This window comes from Corvus moneduloides, chromosome 16 (assembly GCF_009650955.1).
Source record: "Corvus moneduloides isolate bCorMon1 chromosome 16, bCorMon1.pri, whole genome shotgun sequence".
Classification (NCBI taxonomy): Eukaryota; Metazoa; Chordata; class Aves; order Passeriformes; family Corvidae; genus Corvus; species Corvus moneduloides.
This window is the reverse complement of record NC_045491.1, coordinates 11,111,738-11,129,252: the sequence shown is the minus strand read 5'-3', so window position 1 is coordinate 11,129,252 and position 17,515 is coordinate 11,111,738. Positions and strand designations below refer to the sequence as shown.

Below are 17,515 nucleotides of genomic sequence, written 5' to 3'. Positions count from 1 at the left end.
TATATTTAGAAGTATACCTGGAACTTAAATGGAATCCAGATAGTAAAAGAATGGATGTGTTCAGTGAACAGCAGTTTCATCACCTTCTAATGATGGATTTTTTTTTTAGGTTGATTTTTGAGGATTAATTTGAAATTCATTTAAAACTTCCGTTTGGTGGTTGTCTTCAGATCAAAGCCAGAGCACTCCAAGAGGCACTTGGACAAACAAAACCAAGAAAACTTAGACAGTAATGACCAGTCGTGTGTGTTCTGGACATTACTGAAGTTCTTCTAGTAGGAAAAAGGTTTTTTACTTTGAGGTGATCACAAGGGTATTTAATCAAGGGGCAATCTTAGCTCAAGGTTCTGGAATTTTTCTTAAACTGCTGACTTAGAATAGGGAAGGTGATATTGAAGAGTGGAGTATGTTGAAAGGGAAAGTTTCAATGCTTGATAAAAATCAAGATGAGTAGTACTTTATGTTGCTGAATGTGCAGAGCATAAACACCAATGCATTTATCAATAAAGACATCCTTAAATCACTTAGTTCCATCTTCATTTAAATACCCTGAAAAATCTGACCATAGGTCAATCACATGGTTGGCAAACAGGTTAATAGTGAAGCTTTCAGTTAGACTGAGTGTCTGTTCTCTTAAATGCAAGTAAGTCAGAAAAAAAGATACTCTTTATGGGCAATCCTGCTGTCATTGTTTTAGAATTAATACTCCATTTGGCTAAGTAGGTCTGGGGATTAAGGGCTTTTTAGTAGGAAAGACTTTCCATCTTACAAACCTATTCTTACTTAAAAATGCCAAAGAAAACTGCTTTTTTAAGAGCTTAAGAAATTTCAAAGAGTCTGAAAATTGTATAGACTTCCCCAAATGATGTTAAGCTCTGACAAAATAATCCTGTGGGTAAGCATACAGGACTATCTATCTTCTGTGATAATATATTTATAAATGTCTTTTTCCCCTCAGAAAGTGCAGAAGGATTTCCAAGTTATGATACAGCATCTGAACAACTCCATGAAGCAGGATATGACGCTTACATTACTGGACTGTGCTTCATTTCCATGGCTAATTTCCTGGGTACTTACAATGTCTTTTCCAAACCTTCTCCCTGGTGCTGTCCATAGCTGCTTATACATACTGAATTTATTCTTCATTCATCAGGTTCATTCCTCAGTCCTCCGAAAAGCCATGTGTCTGCTAGATCAAAACTCATTGAACCTTTTTTTAACAAGTAAGTAGTTGTTGTATTAAAAAACCTGCTAAAACAGGGAAGTACAGCATCAGCTTTAGCAGATCTACCTCTAGCCTTGGAATCAATAACTAACTGCATTTTTCTTTAAACTGAGGTTTTATTGGCTTTCTGGTTCATGCTGGTAATGCTGGAGAGAATCTATGAAGTAAATACCTTTTCTTTACTTTCTGCTGACCTGTGAAAGGACACTTAGAAGAGTACCCGGACTGCTTTAATGGCCTTGTTTATGCCAGTGTTGAGGATATATTTACAATTTAGAAAATTGTTTCTGGAGTAAGCTTTGGGAGTAGTGGAACTGAAGAAAAACTGGTCAGGTGTTCTTTATGTTGTAGGAGCCTCAGAAACCGGTGATAGTGAAAACTGAGTGTGCTCAACAGTCTGGAAAAACTAAAATATCCCTCTGGTAATGTCAATTCAAATGACACAAAGCATTGATACTAACATTGTCAGGTAACCCAATTATAAGATGGCATAAGAACTGTACATACATGATTTACGGGATGATGCTATGAGAAGTATTTTGCTTTTGAATTGGATCTTCATGCAAACTCCTTGAACAAATTGAAGTAAGGAAGGACTTGAGGAATCTAGAAGCCTTTATGCACAGATTTGATCCTTTACATAATTAATCTGTAGATTTTACTTTAGGAAACTTCTAAAGGTGCTGCAATCTGTCACATAAAGGAAAAGGAGTTGAAATTAAAAAGGTTCTAATGCTGAATTTAAATTGAATTAAAAATTAATTTGAATTTAAATGTTTAAATTCGGGAAAAATTCCATTCTTTCAAACCGTGTAATACAAGGGTTGGCAAAATTAATTATTTTAGCTTCAGATGGCCCTCACAAATGAGGAAATAATTGTGATAAGTGGCTTTCACCTTTCATTGTTCTGAAGATCATATTATTATAGTGACAGCAGTTATGTGATTCTCTTGACACTGAGACGTGAGGCAGTAACTCCATATAATTTAGCAGATGTTACAAATATTCTGTAGATTAAATGTGGACCCACAGTGACTTGATTTGAATGCGAAGGTGAAGATAGAACTGATCGGTACAATTTCATTTTAAGATGGGATTTGTCACTAGGTTGTTTTCAGGAACACCAACACACACATACCAACTAGTAGGTGCCAATTGAGCAGGTTAATTTTTCAATCATAACCAAAATTCTTTCTAGAAATGCATATTTGCAACAAGTACAAACTGCAACTTCTAAAACTGTCACAATAATACATTAAATTTAAGCTTTTCAAATTAGTTGTGTACTTGAAATGGAATATTCCTCTAGGAGTGACATTTCAAAGTTGTGAGAGTAAGTGAGAGGAAACCTGCTGTGTCTGTTCTGGCTTCAGAGTTAACACTGCCTAACTGTAATGAAAGGAAGAGTTAACAAAAAAACTGTAGGGAGAACAGCTGCCTTTTTTTTTTTTTTTCTTTTTTAAGCAAGAACTGAAAATTACTGTTTGCAAGAAAAGAATGTTTATCCATTCTGCCATTATTCAGAACTTGTAGCTTCTTGTTTCAGAAAAGCTATTATATTATTTTTAAATCATGGAAACTTGGAAGACTTGCCGTGTCTTACTTCCACATGATTTTAGAAGCTTTGCCATTTTCTAGTTAACATCAGCCATCTGCCACATCACCTAAGTCAGAGCCTAGACATGAGACTGTCTCACCTTTTCCTTACAGTGAGCAGGCCAAGGGTTGTATTTTTTGAGCTAGTTTTCTTTCTCCTATAATGCAAACTAACAAACCAGAATAAGACAACTCTATTTTTCTTTTTTTTAAATAAGATTTAACTGCATGTCAGAAGTTGGAGCTGTGAGGTGTTTAAATGAACAGGTCTTTTTCTGCATTCATTCAGTCCTTGCAGACCAGGTCTCTGTCTGCAGCATGTGGTGTTTTTAGCACCTGTAGGAGCATCCAAGGCTCTGCAGTTCAGTGTTACCTAAAGGTCCCTAGTGAGTGTGTTGCTCCTGGGGCTTTTTGGCAGGTGTGCTCTGGGCTGCCAGCCAGCTTCCTGCTACACCTAGTTGTCTCTAGATTGTGATGTAGAATCTTTCCCTAGCTGACCATCCTCTCTTCCTGCTGGGGAGAAAAAAAACTATCTTCCTCCTTCCTCCAGAAGTTCTACCTGATCCTGTGGGCAGCAGTCAGAACAAGGAAACCTTTTCCTTTGTGCTGTAGTCATGTTCTTCAAGCAAAACACAAACTACAACATGCAAACAGTAAGCTAAACAAATGAAAGTTATATCTTATGTCACAAGTGTTTCCTGAAAGAAGCTGAGCAGAGGAGTTTATTGTAGGGCAGCTATTTAGAAGCAGTGTTCTCAGTTTGAACTATTATCCACATAGTCTTGAAAATATTCTTTAGAGCAGACCATGATTCTTTGGGTTGCTCATAAAATCTTAATTTCAAGATCTCTGAATAGTAGATGTTAATACTTAAGTACAGCTTAGTGATTAAACTTTTAACATCATTGCTAGGATTTTGGAAATATTTCCTATTTGAATGGGTTTGTCACTAATGTGATTAGTGGGAGTAAATTTAACATTAAAAAATCAAGCTTTGATTTTTATGAACTTAGCTTTCAAATGAGGGTAATACTTTCTTCAAGAGCATTTTTGATGTCTTTCATTATGTCAGCAAAATTAAGGAACTTCCCGGCTTCCTGTTCAAGAGTGATGGCCAGCGTGTAGGTTAATGTTCATATAGGTTAATGATGAACATAGGTAAAATCTTTAGTTTTAGGGCTTTTGTGAGAGTGGAACTGATTAAAAACAGACATTCCCTTAGGGTTGTTTGGCTCTTCTAGGCATAATGCAGTAAGTTATATGATAAACAACTCAATAAGCCAGGAATTCCAGAGATGCATTTCTGTAATCTTTATGCTTTCTTGTATATACAATATCTTTGAAAAATCCTGCTCATCTGCTGTGAGTAATCCCTGATGAACATTTATGAGTTGAGATGATGGGACTCTTTATTGCAGTATCTAAACTCTTACGGGTATAATTTGGATACTGTTATTATCTCATATACTTTGGAGTTGATTTGAAATTTTTTGACTGGTTTAGGGCAAGAGCTCTTTCCTTTCGTATCTTCCTGCCCTCACCCACAAGCTCCTCACAAACTTTTAATGACAATGTTCTTTTGTATCTCTTTGGGTTGTTTGAATGCTGTTTATTCTTTTGATGTAGCTGGAGGCAGGGGGTGGAAGAGGTGTAGAGAAATGAGAACACCATGTTTTCTTGAGCTGAATAGCATCATGGTCTGTAGAAATATAAATTAGCTTAGAAATGTTTTATACAATGGATATCAGAAACCAAAATCTGTGCAAATCACTTGGGTTTGTGCTATACTTGTAGAAAATTTCGCATAGGGAGCTATGTTCTCTGGCGTGCATTGCAAATCCCTCAGCTTTTCTATATTTAATTTTCTTTGCAAAATTACTGCAAAAGGAGATTGGTGTGCTTTTGTGCAGTTTGACCAATAGCTTTGCACTCATGGTGTTGGAGTAAATAGTTGCTGTTCTTGTGCTTGCAGCCACATGTGGCTGAAGTAGTCACTGACCTGGACTGGTAAACTGAGCTGGGTTTAAAAAAATGCCTGTTCTTTTTTCAGCTGGATCAATTTCTCTACACAGTTCACCACACAGCTATGAAAACTTTCATCCTAGCTCGGTGCAGAGGAACAATGTTGACTCCTTGAGACTATTTATGCACTGCTGTGAATGGCACAATGATAACGTTACTCTCCTCATTTTACTTGACTTGCCACAGAAATAATTGTCTTTCAAGTAGCTTTCTCAAAATACCTCATAGTTCTTATTGAGAAATGGGTCTCTGTCCTCTGACTGTGTGATCTGGCTATAGTCCCTAAACAGTGTAGGAAATAACATTTTTTTAGCTTGGTCTGCTTACCTTTTAAAGAAGTGCAACTATGACATTGATTTTCACATTAACTCACAACCTCATGAATCTAGCTAATTTAATACTGAGTTCATGCTGTCATACAGAGAAGTCTTATTAATTTAAATGTGCTACAGGTAGATGAGGAATCTTAGAATAGGTGTGGATGCTTAATTATGGATTATGTTGGAACTCAGTGTTCATAATCCACGTGGTGTAAGTTAGTGCTACAAGATGCAGTTACTTCTGTAACATACCTAAAGTGCAATTATTACTAAAATCAGTATTTAGACGACAGGGAGTATGTGTGTTTGTGTGTATGTGTGCTGTTTAGGGACATAATTGTTTTGCCAAACAAATAAATGGAGGATTTGTCTCAGGGAATAAAAAACTGATCTTAATTCATTTCAGGTATATGTATTTTTTTGGCATAAATCTGTTCTTGGGGTTGGCCACTGTATTGCTTTCCTGAATATGATAAAACCTCCAGGAGGGAAGCTTAACTAGTGTTCTCCTCAGAAGTTTTTGTTGTGTTTTTGGTAGATGCCATTTTTATTTTTATGAAAACTGCTACCTACAAAACTTAAACCAGTTATTGGAGTGCTTTAAAAAGTAGTAGGTTTCAAGAACTTGGCAAATGTTTGTTCAGATAGCTTAGAACAAACCTGCCTTTTTTTTTTTTTTTTTTTAATAAAACCTCCCACTTTTGCTGTCCTGCATGGATGATGACATCCTCTATCCAGCAAAGACTAAACTGCTTTTACTGACTGGTAGAAAAACTGTATTTAGCCTATTTAGGCTGTGCTTATCACCTGCACTGGGGTCTGAAGAAGGCTGTCTCTCTTACTAACAGTGACACTGACATTACAGATGAAGATGTGAGCACAGATTGTAGGTAATAAATCAAACTGAGTGTCTTCTGGCAGTCTGCAGTCCATCTTGCTGGCAGAGCACAGATCCCAGTTCTTTTCTGCCCAGCTGGGTGCACTGCTATGGTGTTGTGATCCTGCCTGATGTCTTCCACCGGAGGTGGGATGTAGTCACATCCCTTCTATTGTTCCTTGGAGGATGTGTCCCATGCTCCCTCTTTGTTTTCCCCCTTCTTTTAATTCCACAAAAGATACCCTTGTGGTGATCACTGTGCCTCCTTATTTTCTGGGTGGATGGCGGTTTTTTGTTTAATTTTTGAGCCAACAGTGCTCTCACAATTACCCTGGCTCTCTTGGATATGTCAGAGTAAGGATATCTTCCTTGGTTTCCTTGTGGGAGCTGTGTTTAAGGCCAGTTTTGTTCCCAAGGTGCCACTCCTGTCCAGTTTAGACAGACAGCTATGATGAAGCCAAGTCTACAGAAGTGTGGCACCTAAAGTCAAACATAAAAAGAAACTCTGGCTTCTTTGTAGAATGTCTTCATTACTCAGTGCTGTGCTGGAATGGGTGAAGTTTCTGAAGTAATTGATGCAGATGTTTGTAATTTTTATTGATAAAGATCCTTTTAGGTGCTGCAGTGCTCAGGAGGATGCAGTGCATGTTATACTGTGTCTTCCCTGAGACTCCAAAGATAACTGAGGTGGGACAGTTTTGGCACAATTGGTGCCAGTTCTCACACCCTGTGGCTCACACATGAACGAACCTGCCTTGCAGTACATTTTACCTCTGTTTGGGGTTTTTTTTCTTTCTTCTATTTATAGCAAAGCCAAATTAACAACTGCATTCCAGAAGACTTTTCAGTGATACGGGGAACCACTGAAAGGGCATGATACTCAAACTCTTAGAAACTACTAGTGAGTGGAGTATGATACAAAGAATCTCTAGGGAGCTACAGATCAGTCTGTACACTTAAAATGTTTTTATCAGCTGTTTACATCAGTTAGTATTTAGTTGAATGCTGTAACTGTAATCTGATAAGCATTTTAGAAGCTTTTTAAAGTTATGATGGAAAACATTACTTATTTTAGCCTTCCAGTGAGCACTATGCACAGCAAATGTTTTGTGACATCAATGTGACACCTGTACCTATGACAGGATTTTAACCTGTTCATCTTATTTTGGAAGGAAATAGTTTTCAGAGCTGAATAATAGCTTTTATTGAAAGCATTTCTTGAATGTTTTGAGAAACTCTTCAGTTATGTGTCATAGAGGAAAAGACTCATTCCAGTTATCTCCAGAGAAGTCAAGATGGCTTTTGCAGTTTTAGGGTTTTAAGATCCATTCTGTCTAAAGCAGGATGAAGTGCTCAGAAAATGGAGAGGTTTATGTAAATTTAGAATGATGGCAGCTTTTGCACTATCCACTGTGCAAGGGTCTCTTACTGCACAGAGCTGCCGCTTCTTAATGTTCCTTTCCCATTTGTCTTTATTGTTTTCAGCAGTAACAATTGGGGCCTTTTTTGTCCTTGTTTTCTTGAATATGTAGAATTGCTGTCATGATGCCAAGTAACTTTTTGAATCTGGTTGTTAGCTAAGAGATTGGGCTTAGAGGGTCTGTTTGTTTTAACATAGCTTAAGATAAGTTTGGGATGGTTAATTCTGCTTTTTCATAAGAAACGTGAACAAACTATTAAAAGGAAAAGGTCTTCAGGCAGAAATTTGCTGATGGTTCTTTTCCATTTTGCTTCTAGGCTGTTTCTTATGAGAGTAATGGACATACCGTATCTCAATTTGGAAGGACCAGACTGTAAGTAGCTTCTTTCATTGTAAACTTAGTGCCATTCTGACAAACTTCCTGGAGGAGGAAGTGCAAAGATTAATTATGTATATCTAAAGAATGGATATCAGCATATCTATTAGCTGTATTTAGGCTATTAGCTACTTATGAAATGATTTCAATGTGTCTGCTCCTTTTTTTTTCTTTAACAAAACAGTAAACCCAGAAATTCTTCAACTTTGACCAGAGAATCTGCATTATAAAGGGGGTTGATGAGAACAAATTAAGTTGTTACTAAATGAGAGAGTTTGAAATTAGCAGCTTTATTGTCATTTGGGTTACTATTCTTATGTACTGTATCACATAAAAAGTGGGATCTTAACACTGTCCCCTCACCCCAGCAGTAAATACAGGAGGTGTGTGTTCTAGTGAATAGAAAATGGTTCTGAAAATCTCGTGGCCACTTTGTTTCTCAAGTGATGTGCAGCAGTACCTCTCCTTGACTTCAACCTAAACATCAGAATTCTTTTGCCACAGGGGATTAGGATAATGGAAAAATGTTACTTTAAAACATTTTTACATTTCAGGTTATTTCAGTTTACAAACCTGGAGCTGTAATTAGTTTATAATAATACATTTAAATGCAAACAGATTTTACCAATCTGAATGTCCTTATACTATTATGGGATGTTTCATGATGAGGGGGAAAGCTTTGCATGAGTGTTCCCACTGATGCCTTGACTTAGGAGAATGTGGGGCCCTGGAGGTCAGTCTGGTCCTTGATTAGATAAAAGCTTCATTTTATATTGAGTCAAATACACAATGTCTTGAAAATTATACCCATTTGGAAGCAATACTGATGTGGATACATTTTCCACTCCTTGCATCAGAAAGCTCAGACTGGAGTGTGACTCTGTTAGATGCCAGTGTAATAGTAACAGAATGCAGTTCTAGAGAGATGGAAGTAACTGTTGGAGAGAAAAATACGTGCTGTAAGGGCATATATTTAATTTTAAATTCAGTTAGGTGGTGAGATCACTGAGCTCTGGCTCTGTTGGAATGGTAATCTAATTACATTGCATCTTCCTTCCCCAACTGTTGGATACTGAGTGGAAGAATGGGTAAATACTTTGGGTCATTGAGAGAATGCCAAAGCTACTAATTTGTAAAGATGCTACTTCCACTTGCTGGCCGACTTACAGGATTGTTTTGATACTTTGCCAAGAAGGGTTGCCAAAAAAGAGTCTGCCTCTGAAAGTCTGTCTCTTTTATCTGAAAGCCACTCCTGTAGAACAGACTGATGCAGATGTTAGGGAGAACCTGAGCCAGCGAGGCTTTCTAAACCTCGAAACAGAAAGCACTTGTAGGGGGTGGCATGTTGGGCTGGCTGTTTTAGACACTTCTGTTGCTATTCTGAGATGGAAACACTACTGTAGGTTGAGGAAGCTGTCTGGTGGTTGTCTGCGGGGGACTGTTTTGCAGAGAAGCAAAGCCACCTAAAGAGTACAGCCATGTTTCTGTGGGAGGTGCACTTGGAGTCTATTTTTAAAAAAGAGATGAGGCACAGCTCACTGAGTGACTGTTGTAAGTTGTGTATTTCTGTTTGTCAGGTAGTGAAATAGCAGGTTTGTGCAATTTTTCCTGAAATAATGGATTTCAATAACATATGCTAAGTTAAATAGTATTGAATATGTGAATTTCATCATCTTCTTTTGTTACTGTGTGTTAGAAACTCATTTAAAAGAATGAAGTTGCTGCGCAAAATGACTGCAAAGCAGAAAAGGAATCAAATAGTTTTCGCCCAAGGTAGAAGTTAGAGATTTTAACAGCAGATTCACAGTGAATTTAGGAATGAACAGATACAGAAATGTTAGGAATAGTTTCTTTTCTCTAATCAATATAAAAAGGCTGTAATATCTGAAACTGGAGTTGTTCATGCTGTGATTTTCTACTACTGGATTACAAATAGTTAAACTTCGAGTTGCTCTCTGTTTAGTAAGCTGTGCAGCAATGAACTGATCTTCTGTTGCTTACGGGGTTTTGGTTTTTGAATTGCATAGTGCAAAAAAATTGAGGTTTTGTCTTTAAAAAATTTTGTGTCCTTTCTGTTTAAGTAGCAGATTTAGGGAACAGGATTTCACCTGTGCTCATGAAGGGATTGCTTTCCTTAATTACTTGTCTCTGTCCAGCCTGCCTGAGCTCTCAATGCTCATGTACACCTGTAATTTATTACTAGGGATTTTATGGCCAGTTCAAGCTAACCCACTTGTTTAGGTGAAACAGATTAAATTATTTAGCAATAACAAGTGGTTGATGGTCTGATTTTGGACACCTGCTCTATGAATGAGATACATCTTGGAAAGCTCTCCAGTTTTAGTGCTGAAAGCTAAGGAGATCAGAAACTAGAAAAGTTTGTATTACAAAAAAATTCAGGAGGGTAAGTCGCTAGTTCATTCACTAAAATGAAAAACAGTCCCTATGTTGCTATACCAAAAGAAGAGAGAAGCTTTTCCTTAGAGTGTTACCAGGTGGTCAGATTAAAATCTGATCACATCAAGCTGTGTGTAGTTAACCCTTGAGTTACCTTGAACAAACTGGAGCACTACAATGCGAAGTGGAGCACTCGACTTTAATGGTTCAGCCTCTGTTGTCCAATGTAAAACACCATGTAAGATTTAGCAATGTGTCGTACATTACAAGATAGATCTCTGCAGATACCTGGGGAGAGGCTTAATTAATGATCTGCAAATAGTTTTGTAGGAAAATGTAAAATATTTCAGTATCTTTGCCCCTGAAAATACAGTGTTCCACTTGTTTCTTTTTAAAATATGATAGGAATTCACAGGCTATAAAAGCTCACCTCTCTAGTGAAAGGAACTTCAGTTAGGAGAAGTGTGTAAGATATATAATAATAATGTGATAATTTCTGCTGTACTCTTACCTCTTCCAGCTGTTTGATTTGGATTCTGTCTCTCAAGTTGACAAAGCTTAAAATGACTTTCAATATACCCTAAAGACTTCTGCATTTCTTTAGATGTTGGCCTTGATAAGCTGTCTTTTTTTCCTGGTGTAGTTTTGAGTAATAAGTTTTTGTAGTAGAAATAAAAAGTCAGTGTGTATATTCTAGCTTGTACCTAATATTACATGAAAACTGAGTTGAACATTTTCACAGGAAGTTTTTTATTGACAGAAAAATGGCAAAATTGAATCATTGCTAAGAATTTTTTAAAGGTGGAGCGTGAAGAGGCTGTTGATTTTTTTTTTTTTTTTTTTTTTTTTTTTTTTTTTTTTTTTTTTCCTTCTGTCCTTGAACTTGGTTTGATGCAAGGGATGGGAAGGACTAGTTTTGTGGGCATTTCCCCACTGCAGGAAATGCTGTTTCAATTCTTATACAGATGAGCTAGTAGGATTTAGTATGTCTTTCATGCCTAAGTGCACGCACATTCTTGCTGTGCCTTATCTAGTTGCATAAATCTTGGCCTGTTTTCTTATTTAAAAAGGAAACTGGGAAAAAAAAAAAAAGCTACATGACCATGTTAGATGACTGTTCTAGGATATTCTAAAGATACTAGTAGTGACTCTTACTTTAACAAAAGCATTTTTGTTTTGTAGTGCAGCCAAAACGAGATAATGTTCTTCATGTTACTTTTCCCAAAGAGTGGAAGACTAGTGATCTATACCAGCTTTTTAGTGCCTTTGGTGAGTGATACAGTCTGTCTTTCTTTTTTGTTGTTGTTATTATTGACAAGTACTTCTGGTTTGGTTTGTTATTTTTAGTCTGTGGGTGCAGACTTACTCCTGGTGTACATAATGATGAATGTCTTTTTGTAATTTTTTAATGGTGTGGACTTTGTAGTGATGTGTTGAAAGTTGTTGTTCTTATTAACTGCTCTTTAGAAATCTTTATGTGGTGCTTTTTGAATATATTGTGGATCTTTTATCCTTTTATTTACAGCCTCTCCTGAAAGGAGGTAAGAGTTTATATAGGTGGATAAAGGAAATGGGGATTGGTGTGAGGCAGAGCGAGGCTTTAGGAACAAGGTTCATCCTGCAGTCTGCATAAAACCAAACTCCAGGATGTGTGAGTCTAGGCAAGCAAGCAAGCTTGAAAATAACCAATTTTTCAATACTGTGAACAGCACCCAAGCCAGAAGAAACAGCAGAAAGGATATTTCATAACTGAGGACCAGTAGTTGTGGTGTTGCTCTACTAAGTATAAAATGTAGGGACTTGGGGAGCTGAACTAATTGATGGTGGTCTTCTGCTCCTTACTCTTGTGGCTTTGTACTACGTGCACATTCTCTGGACCTGTATAAAACTCCCTCAGTTCTTTCTGACCATTGCATCTTCACTGCAGCAGGGGCCGGTGTAGTAGATAGAATTTAATAGTCCCGACTGGGAAATGTAGAATGTGAGAATGTAGAAATGACAGGAATTCTCCCGGAGCTGCCGTTCCGGGATGAGAACATCGTTTGGACCGAATTTCCATGGATTTTCAACCACTCGGTTCCCCGGCTTTCCCTGTGTCAGGGGACGCGCACCGCCGCCAGGGGGCGCACTTGCCCACCGCGGAATGCTCGGGCTGGGAATTGTCAATTCTCGCACTTCTCCAGATTTTAGAGCCGAATGTTTTCATATTTCTATTTACAAACTCCAGGTTCGATAATTACTCAATATTGTTGTTTAGGTCTAATTGCCATGGCGTCTCAAAACAAACTGCAGGTTATTCCTTCCAAAATTCTGGAATACAGAAGGTACCCATGCTTTTCCAGTTGTAGGTGGTCAGGGGCAGAGTGGAGCAGCATGAGGTTCAGTGATTTGCCAAAAGCAAAAAAAAAAAAGGCAGTAAGAGACATGAATTATCCTAATATATTACATCAGTTTAAAAAAGGTGTTTTAAAATCAAGCAGTATTAATCGAATTTTACAGAAGAATTATTTTAGAATTAATTGAGGCAAAGTTATAATCTTCCATGAAGCTTCTAATGAAAGCAATGAAACAGCTGAAATGGCTGCAGTGTCACACTTGGAACTGGTTTACTTTTGCTACTCTAGAAGGGGTGTTCATGATTCTGAAATCCTTCAGGACTGCCTGCATACCAAATGGACACCTGTTCATGCAAGATGTTTTTACAGTCTCAGGGGTGAATGTAGTTTCACTGTACAAGTACTTGCAGCACTATGCAGTCTCTTAGAACACTTTAGAATCTTAAATTGGTGTTGTTTATTTGGTCATGCTGATGTGAAATATGAAGTAATTAAAATATGATTTGCTAGAATACAGCTTTAATGTATAGCCTTCACTTCTACTTAAATGAATGTCTTTGGGCTTTTAATTGAAACTCATATTATCAAAGTATTATAAAAGCTACTGCTTAATTACCAGTAAAAGCCATGTAGGAAATGTATTAGAACTGAGTATAAAAAGGAAAATGCTTCAGTGATGTAATCCATCAGTATAATTTTATTCTGTGGATTTAATCTTGTTTGCATGTTTGAGTTGATACATAGAGAATTTTCATATTTATTTATAGAAGAAATATATGTTACTTGCACCTTCATGTCGTAGTCTGCCAGTGGCATTCTTCAAAGTATTGAAGACTCTTGATGTATTCTAGAAGTGCAGAGAGAGAAGTTTCTTGGTTTATTTCTCTAGAGCTGGTATTCCATTACATTGCTGTCCATGGCTTAACTGGACTGGCCTTGCAGTGAGCTGGCACGGGGCTCTAGTGATTGCTAAATATTGTACTGCAGGTACAGATGCATTTGCTTTCCAGGTCTTTATTTGCATTTCACCATACTTTTGAAATGCACAATATTTACTGAGTGCTTAGCAGCATTGCCGAATGATTTAATTTACTAATTTTATCTCTCCTAAATTCTTACTTCTTAATAATGATGAATCGTGGCATAGTCTGAAGAGAGCATCTCTTAAGCATGGAGAGTTGCATAAGAGCATTTGTTGTGGTTCACTTCAGATTGTAACTCAGTGTCTGCTATTTAATGTTTGACTTTCTTTAAATTCTGTATTTAAAATGTATAAATATGAGTATAAAGGCACCATATGTTGGCAGGCATTGAAACCCTCTATTAGCCAAAAATACAAAGTCAGGGGTCATATAGAGAGTAGCAGCCTTTCTGCGACAATGAATAAGGATCTGATACTGAAATGATGTGCCACCAATAGGTTGGATTTTTATTAATTTATTTTTATTTGGTATTTTGGTGAAAATATGGATGCTAAAGTCCAATTGAATAGTAGCTGAATTCCTTTAGGAGGTTTTTTTTTTCGTCTGTCACTGATGTTCTTTCTTATTTTTCACTGAGGGCATAATTGCAAGATATTCAGGAGAGTTTTTCTTTCTGATCTTTTTCGGTCTGCTCAGGTAGATTGAAATTAATTAACTGTATATATAGGAAAGGGACACAATCTGAACAGCACTTCTGTGTTCCAGAGTTATAACAGAATATGGTCTCAGATGTCTCAAATAATTGTTTAGAAAATTTTGTAATTAGTAATACAGAAATGGAGAACTTGATACATGAAGAATTTTGGAGCAATGACTTGTCAATGCATGTGGAGCAATATGAATTTGTACAGTAATTTCTGTCCTGTAAGGGAAGCTCAGTGTCAGGGTCCTGCCAAATGCACTACAGTTTTGAGCTGCAGTCCTGAGTCAGATCAGGCTTTCCTTGTATTGTGAAAGTTAGTGTCCTGCCAAAAGGATGTTCTCCCTACAGTAAAGACCCTTACCCATAGGCAGCAAAGTTCTATGTTCTTCAAAGACAGAACTATTAGAAATTGAATTTATGTGCCCTAAAAAATGTTTAAAGAAATTCTAACTTCATGGTGTAGGCTCATCTTGGTGTCACCCTTAGCCCTTCAGTACAGGGAGATGTCAGAAACCATACTGAATTAATTATGGTTTTGGCAATGATCAAAATGATTATAACTTAAACTCCTAAATAGCTGGCTACTCAAATGTATAGCATGTGAACGAAATCTATCTAGGCTTTTATTTTCTTATAATTAGAAAATCTGTTTATAATCTGGCTGGATTTCAGAAGAGACTTCTATAACCTTGTAACCTGTAGACTAAATTAGATTTCAATAGATTAAACAACTGAGAACAAATGTATTTTAAGCCCTTTTGCATCATTGTTTTTAACCTTGTAATGTCTGAAGGTTAAATGGTGGTGTAACATTATATATAACTTGATTTTTCTAGTCTACGTGAAAAAAAGGCACCAATTTTCAATATGTGACTTGTACTAACAGTAAAGCACTTAGATAAGGACAGGAGATGTAAATGGATTTCAGACCTTGTGTCTGGAATGGGAATCCTTTCCTCTGCTTTTGTTTGATTATGAGCTCTTTTAGTGCTAGTGTGACATTTTAAGCCATTCACATAGAAAAGGCACTAACGCTTAATGAATAGAGGAACTTATTTCCAGTCACTGTTCCATTGTAACAGCTTCCAAATGAGATCCATGATTTTGTGCATTTGTCCTCATATTGACTCAAATTAAGTTTTTATTTCACATCCAGGAAATGATGTATAGTGGAATTCAAACAAACCAGTGTTTGAAGATTTAGTGTCCCGATACTGGAGTTCTCCGTTGATGTGATCAGTCTTCTACCTACTCTCAGCTGCTTGACTGGAATTTATCATCACTCAGAGAGCTGTTATTTATTTGAGTAAAGGGCTGAAATTCCCAGAAAATGTCTTCAATTTATTTAGTAGAATTATATAGAAGCCATGAAGGGAGGATGGGAGGGTCTGAGGGTGTACAGGATGCACGTGCAGCCCTAATTTTCTGAACAGTTCCAGGCCCTTGTGCAACTGGGTGTGTAACTACACACCTATGGACAAAAGCCTGAGGTGCAAGTTACTCTTAGTTGGCTCTTTTATGTCATGGCACATCAGATAAAAATCTGTGACTGAGTCTAAAATAAAAATGGTCATAATAATTTCTTCTGCTTTTTCTAGGTAACATTCAGGTTTCATGGATTGATGATACATCAGCATTTGTTTCATTGAGCCAGCCAGAGCAAGTACAAATAGGTAAGTGTTACTGAATTTACTTTAGCATTAAGACTTTAGCTGGCTCCTGCAGAATGCTGTGAGCCAGCAGGGTCTGTGACTCTGATGGCAAAACCACTGACTTGCTTGGAGGAACTGGACTTCCATAGCAGTAGCACGTGTGGCAGCAAAGACAAGCCCAAACTGGACTTGGATGAGATTTTTGTGTTTCATTCCATGATCCTCCAAGTACCTGAACCTGTAGGTAGAGTAGTCCTGGTTTCTTCATTTGGTGCAGTATTTATTGAGGTTTTTTACTGTTACTTTGCACAGAGTAGAACTGTCAAAGTCTTTTGTGGTCTATGGCTCCAAATACCCTTTGGACTGATGCACATTTAGTTTGGTTTATATTTGCAAGGAACAAAAGCAGTGAGAAGCCTTTTGATGCATTGTAGAACACATGCAAAATAATAGTGTCAGAAGAGCATGGACTGCTAATGTGCTTACAGTCTGTGTATGAACAATGTGCAATCTCTCCAGACCTAAGTTTTTAAATTTTTATTTAAACATTTGAAAATATTACTATTAGTTATGTGGGAGGACAGTCTTTTTGGTGTGTGTGGGTTTTAGGTTGGGTTTATTTGTGGTTTGGGGATTTTATGTTGTTTTGGGGGTGGTTTATTTGTGTTTCGGGATGGGGTTCTTTAAAGATATTTGATTGACTGTAGTTGAATCCACAAGCTCTGTAGTTTCTGTAGTTTTTTGTAGTTCTTTTGGGTATATATTTGAGTACTGACCCATACGCTTATTTCAGGGAGCACTGGCTGGAAGTAGGCCATTATAGATGATCCATGTGGGATATGTTCTGGTGGTGTTATCCCCACTTACTGAAACACTTGCACCCAATGCTGTGGAGCCAGTGAGAACAGCAATATATGTAGCACTTCTGATTAACTGGCTGAAGTCTTGTTGCACTTAAGAGCTATACAGAAAGAATTCCCATGATTAAGTTCTAAAAATGAATAAAACAGATTAGAAAACCACACTGAGTTGACCATCATCTATTCTTACTAAGCTCAAATAGAGAAGCTTTCAGGGTCTGGATGCACAATCAGTGCATCTCTCTAATTCCTTATTAACATCCTGGGAGTGTTTATCATACTTCCTAATACATTCCTAGCTCTGCAGAGGATTTTGAGAGCTCACCAGCAGCCTCCTTACAGCAGTTGCTCCATAGCAGCAAGAGTCATTGTTTCTTCATCTACATATAGATGTAAGAATGTTATAACTTCTAATGAGAAGTTCCAGATAAAGAATTATGTCAAATAAAGCCTTCCTAGATGGTGCTACAGTAAATTTGCCATTGCTGTCACCTCAGTTACTTAGCCATTGTGTAAATGCTTGGCATATACATTATCACCACTACTTTTTTTGTTGTTATTGTTCTGTTGTTTGGCTTGGTTTTGTTTTTTTTCTTGTTTTCATTATAGCAGCTACATATTTTGGAAAAAACTGAATGTCTACAAAATACTGAAACTGAATCTTTCTGGCACTGTTCTGTGTCTTTTTTTCTGTTTTGACAAACAGGGAGGCTTGTTCTGTGGCCTGTGTGCTGGGAAACGTTATTTGTTTGAAAGCTCAAGTGATTATAGTCTTTCATAGGTTTTTATGAAATCAGGTTAGTGGAA

The 17,515-nt window shown here is 37.2% G+C and overlaps 1 protein-coding gene across 2 annotated transcripts in view; it reads left to right on the top strand.

Annotated features, from left to right (window-relative positions):
- The window catches only part of PARN (poly(A)-specific ribonuclease), a 48,812-nt gene that overhangs the window by 13,733 nt on the left and 17,564 nt on the right, over positions 1–17,515 (top strand). For both annotated transcript variants that reach the window (XM_032125974.1, XM_032125976.1), the window contains exons 17-21: positions 959–1,069; positions 1,154–1,223; positions 7,779–7,834; positions 11,417–11,503; positions 15,795–15,869. In XM_032125974.1, the coding sequence (XP_031981865.1) occupies positions 959–1,069; positions 1,154–1,223; positions 7,779–7,834; positions 11,417–11,503; positions 15,795–15,869 (399 nt within the window). The remainder of the gene's footprint in view (positions 1–958; positions 1,070–1,153; positions 1,224–7,778; positions 7,835–11,416; positions 11,504–15,794; positions 15,870–17,515) is intronic.